Source organism: Hypomesus transpacificus, chromosome 15 (genome assembly GCF_021917145.1).
Source record: "Hypomesus transpacificus isolate Combined female chromosome 15, fHypTra1, whole genome shotgun sequence".
NCBI classification, from domain to species: Eukaryota; Metazoa; Chordata; class Actinopteri; order Osmeriformes; family Osmeridae; genus Hypomesus; species Hypomesus transpacificus.
In genome coordinates this window covers 2229008-2244203 of record NC_061074.1, presented here as the reverse complement: position 1 = coordinate 2244203, position 15196 = coordinate 2229008, and the positions used below count along the sequence as shown (strand labels likewise).

Genomic DNA, 15196 nt, shown 5'->3' with positions numbered 1-15196 from the left:
CTTGCACTGATCCCACATCCACTCCCTTCACTACTAATTTACATGACCCTCACATCCAACTGTTTCTTTGGAAGCCCTTTTTATTGAATAAATACACTGTTATCCTTATTTTCTGTGCCTTGTCACTGCCTGGAGTGCCTACGTATCTATCTATTCTTCCTTCATATATGAACCCGGTTATGACAGCTTTAAATAAGCACTGGTTGGCTACACACCTCATGCTGGGCTTGTACAGATGTGTGTATTGGCACTTTGAAAGGTTTGAATGATTATATCCACATATCAATCTATAATTATTAAATGTCAAAATGTTCAAAAAGCCTACAAACAATTAGCATACTACAGGCTAGGTTTTAAAACATGCTCAAAATGAATACTGGATCTTACAATGTATAATTAATTATTAGAGTACAACAAACCATGATAGAACATAAAACTCCGACATCACTTTAACATGTTCTAAAAACCTTTAATCGTTTGTGTAGCCTACATTAGTTTGAAAATGTATTTTTTTCATCCCAACAGTAGGGGGTGCAAAAGCACCCCCTGCACCTGTTGTAAAATCCTCTATGCTATAGACTGTGCACAGTTGGCTACTCTTACACTATAGTTCTAAATAAAGACATTTTAACATATGAAACATGTAGCCTTGCGAGTTTATTTCACTCATTAAGGTTTGAAAAAACAAGTCAGTGACGGCGGCAACGTAGCTACTTAGTAGGTGTGTTGTTTGGCGAATTTTGCGACTTTATTTCACTCAATAAGGTTTGAAAAAAAAAGTCAGTGACGGCGGCGACGTAGCTACTTAGTAGGTGTGTTGTTTGGCGACGACGGCTTAGTGACGACGTACTTATCTCAGACGTACTTAGTAGGCGTAAGAATTTTGTATACTTTCGAACATGCGTCGCCGCGACGTCGCCGCCGGTAGACGTCCCTTACATGCCGTCGCCGCCACGTCGCCGCCAGTCTCTCGTTTGCAGTCCCATTCACTTCCATTCAAAAAATCCACACGGTCTGGCGGCGACGTATGGTTAGATTGCTCCTTCTCCTGGTAAGCCTAGGAATGTCCCTTTCCGCTCGCCATATCCGCTCGCCATAGCCAATGGCATTCTCAACTTCGAGCCAGACGGCTCTCTGCGCCGCCGGTGCTGCATGAAGTCGAACACACCTATTCACACGGACGTTTTTGAGTAGGCCTTTGATTTGCCCTTGATATAATACATGAAGAAATGTTTACCATTCCAATGTTTGGTATCTTTTTTTCAGCACAACATCACCTGTGACTTGTTATTTAAACAGGCTCTGACTAGGTCCTAAAATGTTAAGAACGTCTGACTCCGCCCTTCAGCTTCACATGCGTCGCCATTTTGATATCGAGCTCAACGAAAAGGAGGCTCGATTGGACAACAAAACAGAGTGATGTCCTACTGCTGCGTCCCCGAGTGCAAGTCCAACAAAAAGAAGGAATCTGGCAAACGGAAAACATTTCACCGCTTCCCTGTCAATTCTGCAATTCGTCGAGAATGGGTTATTAAAATAAGGAGAGATATTGGTCCGCATTTTAAGGTTAGACAAAGGCTACTGTTAACAGCTAACGTCACAGTAGCTAGCAACCGGTGCATTAGCTACCAAAAGTTAGCAAGTAGTAGTTAGAGCTAGTTAACGTAACATCGTGAATGATTGGTGTAAATATATTTTTATTATAAGAGCATAATGTTACTCAAGCAAAACTAGTCAACATTAACACTAAAGTAAACAATAGATATTTTTAACTTCGTTAACATCAGTGACAAGTCAGCTAACTAATGTTAGCTACGCTAGCTAGCAAGCAGGACACGAAGATACCAGCCAAATGCAAGTCGGGCTGGCTAGATATGTATCAATTACTGATTTGTTTTGATACTAGTTGTTATGATCATTGTTTTTACAGATCGCAGACAACACCAGAGTGTGTTCCGATCACTTTCCTGAAGAGTCCTTTACTAAGACGCTATGTGGCATCAGGAAACTGAGGGAGGGTGTTGTACCAACTCTCTTCACATGGTCCTCAATCAAGCATGGCAGGCGCACGATTGTTAGAACGGCAAGGTATTCATTTCAGTCCAACAGTCAGTAGGACCTGTTAGATGATATTAGAAATGCAAATTGGTCAGAGGTACCTAAGGATCCAGAGAAAAGCATTTCAGTTCTTTGTTAGAACTTTAATGACAATAGTAGAAAATCATGCAGTGTTTCCCACAGATTAGAAATCTAGTTGTGGCGGGGAGGGGGGTAGGGGTTGTCAGATATAATTTCTCCATTATGCATATAGCCACGCTAGTGCTAAACAACTATTTAATTGGTCGGCTCCAGGACGCCGGGTAAGTAGCTAGCTCCTGAGACTTCTCACAAAAAGAACGAAGGGGAACCTTCGAGTAAGGTACCTAGCGAAAAGTAGCCTCAACTTTCCTCGACTTTTAGCTACGACACTAATGCTGAAAGCTCGCTGATATAGCTTTCGGTCTTACTAGAACGCCGTATGTATGCATTGTTGCTAACGTGTGCTGACGTTGTGACTGTGCATATGTGAGAAAGACGCATGAGTGACAGAGAGACGGACGGAGGGCAATTGTATTACTGTAAGAAAATTACAGAAACAAAACATGATAGTAAACAATTATGGAATACATTGAATAATATAGTAAGAGGAAATAATAAATCAACTTCAGGTTATTTAGAAAGTGAAGGTGAATTTTTTACTAATCCAAGTGATATAGCGAATCATCTCAACGACTATTTCATAAATAAAATAAATAATCTTTAAAATATAACACAGTCATATAAAATAGATGTATCAACTACATTGATAATTAAGATGATGGAAGGTAAAACATTTGGTTTTAAATGTGTCAGTGATTCCAAAGTGGAATTACTTCTGATGAATTGTAAAAACAAACCGCCTGATGTTGACTATCTTGAATATAAGTTGCTTAAACCAATAGTTTCAATCATTGCTCCTACTATTGCTCATATAATTAATATGTGTTTTATGGAAAATATATGTTTGCAAGCATGGAAAATATGTAATGTGGCGCCAATATCTAAAAATAAGAAAATGTCTTTCTCTGGCTCAAAAAGTAGACCAATAAGTTTATTACCAATTCTCAGTAAAATAATGGAAAGAATTGTTTATGAACAGATTCAGTCTTATTTTTTTAACAACGATTTAATTACACATTTTCAGCATGCATATAGAGGAAAACACTCAACAGCCACTGCCTTGACTCAGATGGTAAATGACTGGTTCAAGGATATGGAGGAAAGGAAAATAATAGGTGTTGTAAATCTGGATTTGACTGCAGAATTTGATATCATTGATCATGATTTACTGTAAAAAAAAAATTGAAATATTATGGTTTTTCAGGAACCGCATTATTATGGATGGAAAGTTATTTGACAGAGAGAAGACAATTAGTTTACTTTAATGGAAGTTTTTCAGAGGTAAGGGTTGTAGAACATGGCGTGCCTCAAGGAAGTTGTCTTGGGCCGCTCCTCTACTCAATCTTTACCAATGATCTTCCATTGTTTTTAGATAAAGCAAGCATTTCAATGTTTGCTGATGATTCCACTATATATTTAGCAGGAACTGATATTGGTGATTTAAATACAAACCTACAAAAAGAGCTACAGTTTGTGGTGGACTGGATAAGGAGTAACAAATTGATTCTCAATATCTCTAAAACTACTTGTTTAGTGGTTGGAACTCCTTTTTCTTTATGTTCCAAACCAAAACTTGAACTCAGCATAGAGAAAAATTCTGTAGAGCAAAAAGAAGAGGCTAAACGTTTGGGAGTGACGATTGATCATAGATTGTGTTGGGATAGACATGTTCAAAAACTGGTAACTAAAATGGGCAACACTTTGTCTGTTATTAAAAGGTGTGCTAAACACTTTACATCACAGACTGTCAAACAAGTAATTCATGCTTAGTTTTTTTCACACCTTGATTATTGTTCTGTTGTTTGGTCCAGCACCTCAACACTTAATATAAGAAAACTACAAGTAATACAGAATAAAGTGGCACATGTGGCTCTCTCATGTGGGTTTAGATAAAATGTGGATAAAATGCATGAAAGCCTCTCATGGTTTACAGTTAAAAACTGATTTTTGTATTCACTAATATAAACATTTTTTTACAATGTTATAACAAACAAAACACCTTTTACTGTATATTCAAAATTATCGTTTAGCAATGATATACATCATTATCCAACAAAGCATGCAGTAGGAGGTAGTTTTATGTCACCTAAAGTGAAAACCAAATCAATTCAACGTTCAGTCAGGTATAGAGCAATGTGTGAATGGAACTCTCTTCCAACTACCATCAAACAACAAAACACCCAGAGTATGGTTTTAAAAAATTACTGAAGAACTATTACCTTCAAAGACATTGCAATAATTAAGATCAGTTAAGAAATATTCAGTCATAGGGCTTTTGTTATATCTCATTTAAAAATATATTTAATATAACATTTAAAAATCTATTTGGGGTAGCGGTATCTTGTCAACTTTCTCAATATTATTTATTTTTAGATTTTTTCTTTTTGTGTGTGTGATTAATTGTGTTAATTGTAAATATGATTTGTAATCTGAATAATGTGTATGGTGTGAAATGTGATGTCGTAAATTGTGTTGTCACATGATAGATTGTAGGACCCCAGGAAGAATAGCTTTCAGCTTATGTTGGAGCTAATGGGTATCCAAATTAAACAAACAAACAAACCATCGATTTAACTAAATAGCCTACTACTGAATCGAATTAATGCGACAGTTTTTTTTTTCAGTCATGTTACCACTGCCACCTGTGGAGAGGATGGACTGGGCGAAGAATCAGATGAGTCAGAGTAAAAACACCCAAAGCGTATATGATCTAATTGGTTCACTCTAATGTACATTCATTTTCTGCTATCACTTTCATTTGTTCATAATACTGTTTCACCTCAGACTGGGTGTGTGGGAGAGGATAGATCGAGGCGTGGGAGAAGACCCACCACAGGGTAAGAAGATGGATGAATTACTGGCAGACCACGACTACGCTTCGGTTCTGGATCCCGCTGTTCATGCACTCCAAGAAAACGAATCTCTCAAAGAAGAGATTCTCCATCTTAAGCAACGTGTCGAAGCACTCATTATGAAGCAACGGCTTGGCGTTCACCATTTTGCTAGCTCAGACAGGGACATCCACTTTTCAGCGGATAGCTAATACCTTCCTGCCTACCTACTGCAATAAACCATCCACTTTAAATATTGTCTTTTCCTTAGTTAGCTAGACAGTATTTCATTAGTAAAATAGCCTTGGATTCAAGATGTCCGAATGTTCACCAAAATTGTTGACCTAGAAAACTGACCAGGAAGGGGGCACTGTTCTATCGGCTTGCCATAGAAAATGTGAGCTTCAACCCGAACCCAAACATTTTCTGAACAGTAGGCCCTATGGCAAGTAAGAATGTATAATGATCATCACCAGCATCATAAAGGTATGAACAATTTTGTAAGAAAAGTGATTAAAAGAAGTTAATATTATTGCTTCACACATGATAATTTTTTAGCCCACAACCTAAATTACATATTCATAATTAGAAAAGGATATTGTGGATTTGGGATTCCTGAGGTTTAACGCCTCTCTCGGAGAGGCAGACAACTGCCTCTCCCCCATGTTCAAACCATACTTCCTCCAATCATTCTCTATAGGGCGAGAAAATCACATTTTGTCACCTTTTGTACAAGCAAAAAACTGTCAATTGGTGATTGTAGACAAATAAGCCCACTAATAATTAATTTTGTGTCTGTCACATTAGCACTAGAGCTATATTTTCTGTGTGCTACAGGAGTAGCTTTTGACTTTTGTCGATTTTAGGATGTTGCTCAAAATAAACTAGTTAGCGATAATATTGAAAAAAGGCAGGCACAACCGAACAAACATTTTTTACACTAGGGTTGAACTAGGCTAGTAATCAGTAGGCGACAGCTAACTGACCTACACTGGCACACAGGGGATGCTAAAATGAATAATTCATTATTGTCAAATAACATTTGCCTTTTAACCTGGCGGAAGTCAGATGGCTGAGTGGTGAGGGAGTTGGGCTAGTAATCAGAAAGTTGCTGGATTGATTCCCCGCCGTGCTAAATGACGCTGTGTCCTTGGGCAAGGCACTTCACCCTACTTGCCTCGGGGGGAATGTCTCTGTACTTACTGTAAGTCACTCTGGATAAAAGCGTCCGCTAAATGACTAAATGTTAAAATTTTAAATGTTAATCTAGGCCACAAAATAACAGAAAGCAGCAAAAATGTGAATTGAGTTCTTATAAATGCACTTTTTTCAACATCTTTATCTGACTTCTTTTTCATTAACTAGGCCACTTTTATAGGCCTAGTCTATCATTTAAACAGGAATTCTGATTTTTTTTTCAGAAATAGATATTTTCATGTATTTAAATTACACACACCGACCCCGGATAAACAGAAGATGATGATTGGATGGATACCAAATAATGATAATATTTGGCTCCTTGATCTAATAATAATAAAGAATACTCGAATATAGAATCTTATATAGAATAATTACTCAATAGTAATCATAACTTCTACATACACACATACTGTTGTGATACTCGCAATATCACATTGTAATCCACCAAATAGCTAAATGCCAAGTTTAAGGATTACAAGAGGAACAGCAGTGAGATAGATGGAAGCAAACACATCTAAAGTATTCCCACTGCTGGTGGGATTGCTTACAGGAACCGTTGTAGCATTGGTCATAGGCAGAGAGGTAAAGACAGTGGTGTTAGGTGCCTGGCTGGTGGTAGCCACCATTGTAGCATTGGTCATAGGCAGAGAGGTAAAGACAGTGGTGTTAGGTGCCTGGATGGTGGTAGCCACCGTTGTAGCATTGGCCATAGGCAGAGAGGTAAAGACAGTAGTGTTAGGTGCCTGGCTGGTGGTAGCCACCGTTGTAGCATTGGTCATAGGCAGAGAGGTAAAGACAGTGGTGTTAGGTGCCGTTGTCGTCGCCACCCTGATGGACCGGAAACACGTGCCCACATTCCCCTCACCATCCACAGCCACCAGCTCTACATCTGGAGAGCAGCAGGAGGCACTGTAGAGTGCCAGGGTCACGTTTTCACCCTCAGGGTCCAACACCCTAGTGGTGTTGAGGGTGCCGTCACCCTGGCGCAGGCTGATCCGCTGGATGCCCGTCCCATTACCGTCTGAGAGGTTGGCAGAGAGCTGCCATGTGGACAGGCTGCAGTTGGCGGAACAGTTGGCCGTTACGCTGACGATCTGGCAAACAGGGCGAGTCACGTCTGTTGCCTTAGAGGAAGAAAAGACAAGAACAGGAGGAGCTGTTTGAAGTGACGTGTAGTCAAGACTGGTTTAAATGGTATTCTACAAACAAGCTATCTGACCCACACTGCCCTACTTGTGAGAGGATTTTTTGGAGAAAAAACGGTTTTCCTGTGTCTTTGGTGTGTTACCTGGCGTGTGATAGAGAGGCGCAGCACAGCATAATTGGTTTCAACCGTCCCTGGGGCCTGAGCTTCAATGGTCAGGGTGACGTCACTGCCGGAGGGCGTGTCGGCGGGCACTGTGAGGGTGACAGTTCCGTTAGCGCTCCCCCCAGTCTCCACAAACAGGCTGGACGGAAAGGAGGATCTGAACCCCTGGTTGTTGGTGGCTTGGATAACAAATTCTCCTCCCGTGCCATTGGTTGACACTGTGAATGGGACTACAGGGGACGATCCTGGCTCAAAGACACCGTCAAATACAGCCTGATGACGAGGGACACAGCATAGACAGTCATCCACACTGTGGTCAGACAGCAAATTACATTAAATAATAATGAGGTGAGATTATACTATATAATGTAGATAATCCAGGATAGGTGTCTCTGGATAGAAAGCTGGTGGAAGAGCTGTGATAAAGTGATATCTGAATGACCCGAGGGTTTACCGTAACCGAGAAACTGGAGGTCCGGACACGAGTGGAGGACTGTCTCTGGAAGCTGATTGGTGCAGCCCGGGTTCTGCTGCTGCTGTCTATTCCACTAAAACGCACTAAAAAGTCGCCGGCGGGTAGTTTACCCATCGTCACCAGGAAATCTTCGCCCCCTATTGGCTGCACGCTGCCTTTGATCTCCTGCGTCCCCGAGGACTCTACCAATGCCACCTCCGTCACTTCCGCAGAGTCGCTGCCTGTTACCGTGACCACCAGGGTGGCGTTGCTGCCTGGTAGCAGATTAAACAAGAATGATGAGGAACTGAGAGAAAGCCAATATCAGCCCAATCTGTGTTGATATGAACGCATCTGCAATGGCACATAGAATCTTCCTCTCTCACCAGATGCTGGACGGGTGTTTAAAATTGCCAGACTTGAGCCTTGGGCAACCTCCACAAGTTCAAACAGAAAATTGAGAGTGCTCTGACCTGGAAGTAGAATAATATAGTAAAAATGCATACATTTTCTTTTCGGTGGGTAAATTACAGTCACTACACACCACACTGGGGGGTAAAAAAATATAATTTCCTACATACGCTAGAGAAAGCTGCTGGTTCTGCTGTCACTTTAATCTGATTGGGTATGCCTAGCTGCATGTGTTGTGCGCATACCTAACGTTAATCACGTCAGTCATCATACAGTATTTTTTTGTGATGTACGCTTATAGTAGCTAAAACCATTAAGTTATGGTAGTTTAATGGTAAATTACCATAATAACCATTATCACTGTACATGACTATAATATTGATTGAGAATCGCATATGCGACCAAGATGACATGATAATTACTACCAAAAGCAAATTACAATAGCTAGTCAAAACCAATATATATTTTTGGGGGCTGGTAAAAAATATGTCTGATTATTTATGTACAAAGTACATTTTGGACTCTGCATACATCATTAAAACAAATTACACTTTTGACACAGGTGATTAATAAGATAACAATGTTAATGAATGTCACTTACCGGTATTATCATTAATGAGCAAAAGTAAAACAGTTACATTATATTAGAATAGATTTAACAAGGGCATGGAAGGATTATTTAACCCTCTCCCAATATGTATTCATTCTCACCTACAACCTTTAGAGTGTAGGGCCTCGCTGAGTCAACTCTGATTTCCCAGAGCCCCACTTTTTTATTCAGCAGCAATGTTTGAAATGTCCCCACACTTTAGACTGATGCCAGCAGGTCATTGATGTCAAGGTTACTCTGTGACACACCTGTGGATAAATAAAACAATATACTTGTTTTGAAAGGTTGTTTGAAACAGACATAATGGGCTCTGGTTTCATCACTGTACAAGTCACAGAATACAAATACTAATACATCATTAGTAATATTAGCAGTTTAAACAATAGTTATATATGTCATACCAAGAAAAATACATATTGTAAAGACTGTTGTCACCTGCAGGATTAATAAGAGTAAATGAGGGGGCGGACCCAACAATGTAGACGGTCACATTGGTCACAGACACGTCCACAACAAAGGAGAAGTTATCTGGTTTTCCAGGGCTCCTTACAGCCTGCAGAAGAGTCACCTGAGAAAGAGAGAACAAAAGACAATGAAAGAAGCACGAGAAAGAAATAAATCAAATCAAATGTTATTTGTATAGCCCTTTTTACAAGCGATGTCACAGAGGGCTTCACACGCCTATAGATATTTAGTATTTTTAAAATTTTTGGCCATAGAACTGCATATAAATTTAATAAAAGGGGCGTGGATGCGCACAGTAAAATACAGATAAGCTACCAACACAGAGTAATCAAGTCTGAGTCAGTTACTACGGAATAGTTTCTCATCTCAGTGGTACAGTACCAGGTTGGGGCTGGTGGACTGCAAGATCAGGCTGGTCGCCTGGGGCAGCTGGGTCTTTGTGACCTGGATGGCCTGTCCCCCGGAGGCTTGGGCCAAGTCCCTGTACAGCTGGGTGTCAATACTTCCAATGCTTCTTCTTCTCCTTCTGGACGCAAGGCCCCCAGTCAACATGAAATTCACCTAAAATTAGACACATCAAATGAATGACATCAAAAGGTACATGTAGGGTTAAGATTGACAAAGAAAATTCCAGTTAAAAATTACCTCAATTTTTCCCTGTTATATTTAGTATGACATATGTATTGTCAGATACACCGGTGGGAGTGTTTGTGACCATAGTATACTGTATTAATGACAGTACAGACATCAGTACACTGTCTCTGGGCCTCAAGTTTGGTGTTGGGGATATGCTGTATGAGTTGTTGCTTTCCTCTCAAGAAAGAATAGCTACTCACCACTGACTTGCTGCGCTCTATCAGTGCAGTCACCGTGCCTCTTAGGTGCGTATCTTTGGCCGGGGCATCAGTGAAGAGGAAGATATCCGAGGATGGAGGAGCAGCTGTTAGCGCCAGCTGCAAAACACAAGGGACACTGGGTGCTGTAAGTGTGGACCTGGTCAAGCCTTTTTGTCACATGTGACTAGTGTTTTAATTGTTGGTGTAGGCTCACCTGGAGTCCTGACAGACTCAACTCAGGAATATCGTCACCACCTGAAGCAGTAAGACTGTTTATCTGGGTCTTGAAGTAGTCTGGATCTGTTGTCCTCGTTAGTGGCCCAAATTCTGGATTAGAAACAGAGAAACCATGATTACAAGAAATGGCACACTTAAATAATCTACTGATCTTCGACCAATGAGAATGTCTCACCTGGATCGTTGAAGGGGACCAGGATGTAGAGTGAGGGCTCAGCTTTTGTTCCTCTCCTGCTGTCAACAATGAAGGAAGACACCCTCTTCACCTCAGCAATGTCATCAGACATGCTGCCTGTGGTGTCGATCACTAAACATAGAGCCTTGGTTCCATTGGAGATCCCAATCATCCTGAGAGAGGGAGAGAGAGAGAGAGAGAGAGAGGGAGAGAGAGAGAGAGAGAGAGAGAGAGAGAGAGAGAGAGAGAGAGAGAGAGAGAGAAAGAAAGAGAAAGAGAAAAAGAGAAAGAGAAAGAGAGAGAGATTACAAGAGTGTACAGAAATCCATGCTACAGCTGTGTAACACACCATTGTCATGTGTTCTCGGTCTTGTACCACAGGAAGTTTCTGTCTCCAGCAGCACCTCGGATGTCCTCCAGGAGTTCTCTGGTGGCGGCCATCGCCACGTTCGCAGCAGTCAGGTGTAAAAACCCGTGCTTAGCGTCAAGGTCGTCCTTGTTAATGCCTCCCGTTGGCTCAATTAAACTGGCTGTGTCCAATAAGTCTCCATGGCTGCACTTCCCTATCAAAAAGTGCAGATCATGAGAGAAAAGGGGAAAAAAAGAGAAAAGCTTTCTGATCAGCTTTTTCTCTCTCTCTGATTTAATAATCATGGTAGAGTAGGTAAGATTTAAAGTCTTCATTTTGTTTGCCTCGTAATTGATTTCATTCATTCATTTGCAATGTTATTAAATATATATTTGATTTAACCTCACTTTTGACCACTCTATGCTATGATTTGAAATCAAATAATTGCAATTCCATTAGAATTGGCATAATGGTAAATACACTTTTCAGTTTCCCCTCTTCCTTCAAACATAGGGGAATTAATTTTGGTTGTTTGGCTAATATTAAATCCCCTAGAGTTTCTTACAAATGCAGATGGCGATTTACCTTTGGGTTTAAATGAAAAAATGTTGAAATATCCTGAGGTTAGTATCTTGTCTCTAATAATGTTGTCCAGAATGTTGTTCCGACAGTCATCCTCAACACAGCTCCTACAGGTGGGTGTGCTGCTATCTGGTGGAGAAAACAATTAATGAATAAAATAATTATATTACATTGAAATGATGGCAATGGTATTGCTCTTGATCACATATTGTACTTTTGGCAGGGTATGTACATATACCTGCAACTGGGCCAATGGAAATGTCAGATCTGATAAGACTGGGATGGGGAAGTTGATTTCCTAATTCAATCCAATTACTGTGGCTGTAGAAATCCTTTAGGGTAAATGATGAAAGATTCATACGTTATTCATTGAAATGCCACAAAATTCCAACTTCCAGATTAAGTCATTTCTATTAATATAGACAAATAATTATTTATATCGCTAAAACTATCTGATAAATGAATAAATGTAAAATGTTTAAGTTATCTTAAATTGTAAGTATTACAGTCAATTATAATGTCATTAACTGCAATGTGTGTGAGATTTCTCCCAGTTTCTCTCTTGCTGCCTGTAAATTTCCTTGGATTATATTCTTTTTGACCACTGACATACCATCAGTTATGAGTTTACGTCCCTCCTCGAACGTCTCACTGTCAAAGTGATAACTGGGACTATGCAGCCTCTGGGAGTCCACTAATGTGTTGCTCCATTTTAAGTCTCCTTGGGCTCTGGAGAAACTCTCAGACCCTGAGGACTGGCAGGCTAGAGCAACACCCTCAGTAGTCAAGGGTCTGGGCTACACAGACACATAAACACAGACACATTTACGTACACTCCAAAATTGTATTTTTTTTAATCCTTGGTGACTTACCGCTGATGAAATGTCTCGTCCCTCAGCGATGGCCACATCTCTGCAGACCTGTACAGTGGTCTCCAAGATTGCTTCAACTGTGATTTGTTGGTGAGTTTTTGAGCCACTTTCAATCCAAGAAATTCCCTTGAAACCAAGTGCCCCTTTCTGCAGGAAGGGAATGAGGAGAAAGACTAATGGCACAGCAGACAGCATCATTGACCAAGTATTACGAGCATACGCCACCTAAGGTCTCAAAAGTGTTTCATTCTGCAGTAATCTGCAATTTATAGAATGATAGTGGGTGTCACTGTGGGCATCATGCACGTGGTTTTCAAGTTTGACTGGTTTCTCTGGAATGTTTCCAGGAAACTGTAATCAATACATTTATATTTTGTCATTTAGCAGACACTCCAGAGCGACTGACAGTAAGTACAGGGACATTCCCCCAAGGCAAGTAGGGTGAAGGTGCCACAACGTGTTGGCAGAGCCGGGCATAGAACCGGCTATCTTCTGATCGATACCCCGATTCCCTAACCACTCAGCCATCTGACCCCAGTCTAATGAGTGTTTATACAGTCCCATGATTACTGACCTACTGCTTTGTGATCTATAATTATGTTGCTTTGAGAACCAAGATATACCAGAGAATGACCTCTATTTTCAGTAACAGAGACAAACTTTTCATTTACAAAAAAACATAGACTGTTGGAATGTGTATACAGAAAGCATCTTTCAGCTACGAAAAGGTTATCTAATTCTTCATCCATCCATAGACAATTTCTTTTTTAAATTGACCAAAAACACCATATTTGCTTTTTTAGCACAGAAACATACATCATGTAAGTTAGCAAACCGCTAAAATAATATTAAGATTAAGTCAGATAGCTGACACCATAGAACTATCAGGATTAGATTAACAAAAAAATGTGTTCATTGTTATGTTTGATATATCCATGTTCCTTTTCAGTTATGCTCAATGTTCTTTTGAGTTAAGTTTCAGTCTGATCCTTCTCATCAACAACTCTCAGATTGTAGGACTGAGTATAGTTAATTCTGAATTCATTTAAGCGCAAATACCGTTTTTTTGAGCTTCATGTGCCTAATATTGTTTTTATGTTTTAATCAAAATAAGATGATCGGTTGACCTACCATTTAGAAACTTTCTTTAATTTTGTAATGTTTTTTTTGCCTAGCTCAACAGTAAGAAAAATGACAGTTGGTTTCCAAAGATAGTCAGTATATGCCTTCTTTAGCACAAATACATACTCTACAGGATAAATTAATTATCTGCTAAAATGGTTACTACATGGTGGGGAGTGGGGGATCTGGTTGATGATGATCATTTTTCTCAGGGCTGTTGACAGCCTGGAAGAGAGTCACCTGTCTCACACGGTTGCAGAGACTGTAAAAACAATGACTGGAATGCAGAAGAGGTATTTTTGGGGGGTTGGATGCCAAACGCTCAGCATCACCAGTATATTATCTCCGACAATGTTTTTGAGAATGTTGTTCTGACATTTATCTTCGACACGGACTTGACAGTTGGGAGTGGTAAAAATAATAGTCGGTCTGTTAAAATCAATACATGCTCAATACGTGTCATGTTCCTTGTACACACACTTTCGTTTTCCGTATTGCTCACCTCACATTCCCCAAAATGCTTATTCACAGAGACTGTACATGCAACATTGCCTAAATCCAGTAAATCTGATGTCAGGTGTCTCACATTTTGGTGGGGGTTCTAAACGGTTGCTCTTTGTAGGCCCATGTTTGCTGTGGTCGTAGATGTCAAATGTCTGCATACAAGGTAATGAAGCCTAATTTGTGTAGTTAGTGTTTTAGCACGTTTTTGGTCTTTCAGCCTCGAAGTTCTCTTTTCATAGATGCCCATCATCCTGGCACACAGAGTGAGAGGTCTACAGTAAGAATCCCTGTGAAGATCTCCGAGGCTGGAACTCTTGTTGTCCTTAGGATTCTGATGACTGACTCTATGAATGTCTGGAGCCTGAGCCACAGATCCACTAACACAAAGGGATTGATTCGCTCATCTCTCAACTCATTGGCAGAGATTCAATATAAGACATCGTCTTGGTGTGGCTGTGCTACTCTCCAGTCCACAGCTATACAAACCTCATAAACTCACTCTCCCATCATCCGTGCTGCAGCAAAGTGTCCATCCGTCACACATCCACATTTCTTTCAGGTATTAAGGGCAGTTTAAGTCAATCTGTGCGTGCGTGTCGGAAGAAAGGTCCAGCTCCTCAGGCCCCTAGAAGTCAGTGACCAATGGGGTTCGAGAATGACCTCCCTCATGAGACCCTTAGTTCTGTGAGCCATTGGGATTTGTACATGAGTGGTATGCTTCCTTTGAATGAATTGATCTAAATGAGAATTTCTCATATAGACAGTTGCAGATGAATGTGCCTAAAGAGGCAAAAAGCTGCCGAGAACGCGAATGCTCCTTTATCTTTGTTGGTCAAATGTGAAGAGTCTGTCTCACAACATTTGTCTGTCCATATATGAGCCATCAAAAAGTACATTCAGTCAGCAACATGGGGGGGGGGGGGGATCTGGTTGACGATGATCTGGTTTTTCAGGGGGCTGTCAAGACCCCTGAAAAACCAGATCAGGAGAGTCACCTGAGAAAGAAGGAAATGCAAGTGTTTGTAACACAAAACGCCAAC

At 40.4% G+C, this 15196-nt stretch overlaps 2 protein-coding genes across 3 annotated transcripts; one reads left to right on the top strand and one right to left on the bottom strand.

Moving 5' to 3' along the window:
• The first annotated feature begins 1080 nt into the window (after nt 1-1080).
• LOC124477807 lies at nt 1081-5879 on the top strand. 2 transcript variants are annotated; one of them, XM_047035832.1, is made up of 4 exons: nt 1081-1566; nt 1931-2088; nt 4824-4883; nt 4984-5876. In XM_047035832.1, the coding sequence occupies exons 1-4, from the start codon at nt 1420-1422 to the stop codon at nt 5240-5242; spliced, it is 624 nt and encodes a 207-aa protein (XP_046891788.1). In that variant the 5' UTR covers nt 1081-1419; the 3' UTR covers nt 5243-5876. The 2 variants fall into 2 exon arrangements, 1 of the variants encoding a protein (XP_046891788.1); XR_006957184.1 differs by having other exon boundaries at nt 1089-1566; nt 4824-4900; nt 4984-5879.
• A 340-nt stretch (nt 5880-6219) lies between these two features.
• On the bottom strand, nt 6220-14449 carry LOC124477892 (von Willebrand factor A domain-containing protein 7-like). The gene is made up of 16 exons (XM_047035963.1): nt 12531-14449; nt 12186-12455; nt 11897-11990; nt 11662-11787; nt 11104-11290; nt 10728-10900; nt 10530-10642; nt 10316-10432; nt 9861-10040; nt 9387-9582; nt 9315-9336; nt 9116-9210; nt 8380-8466; nt 7994-8268; nt 7519-7812; nt 6220-7354 (listed from the first exon to the last, which is right to left on the bottom strand). Exons 1-16 carry the CDS (start codon nt 12726-12728, stop codon nt 6683-6685), a joined length of 3099 nt encoding a protein of 1032 aa, XP_046891919.1. The 5' UTR covers nt 12729-14449; the 3' UTR covers nt 6220-6682.
• Between the last annotated feature and the right edge of the window lie 747 nt (nt 14450-15196).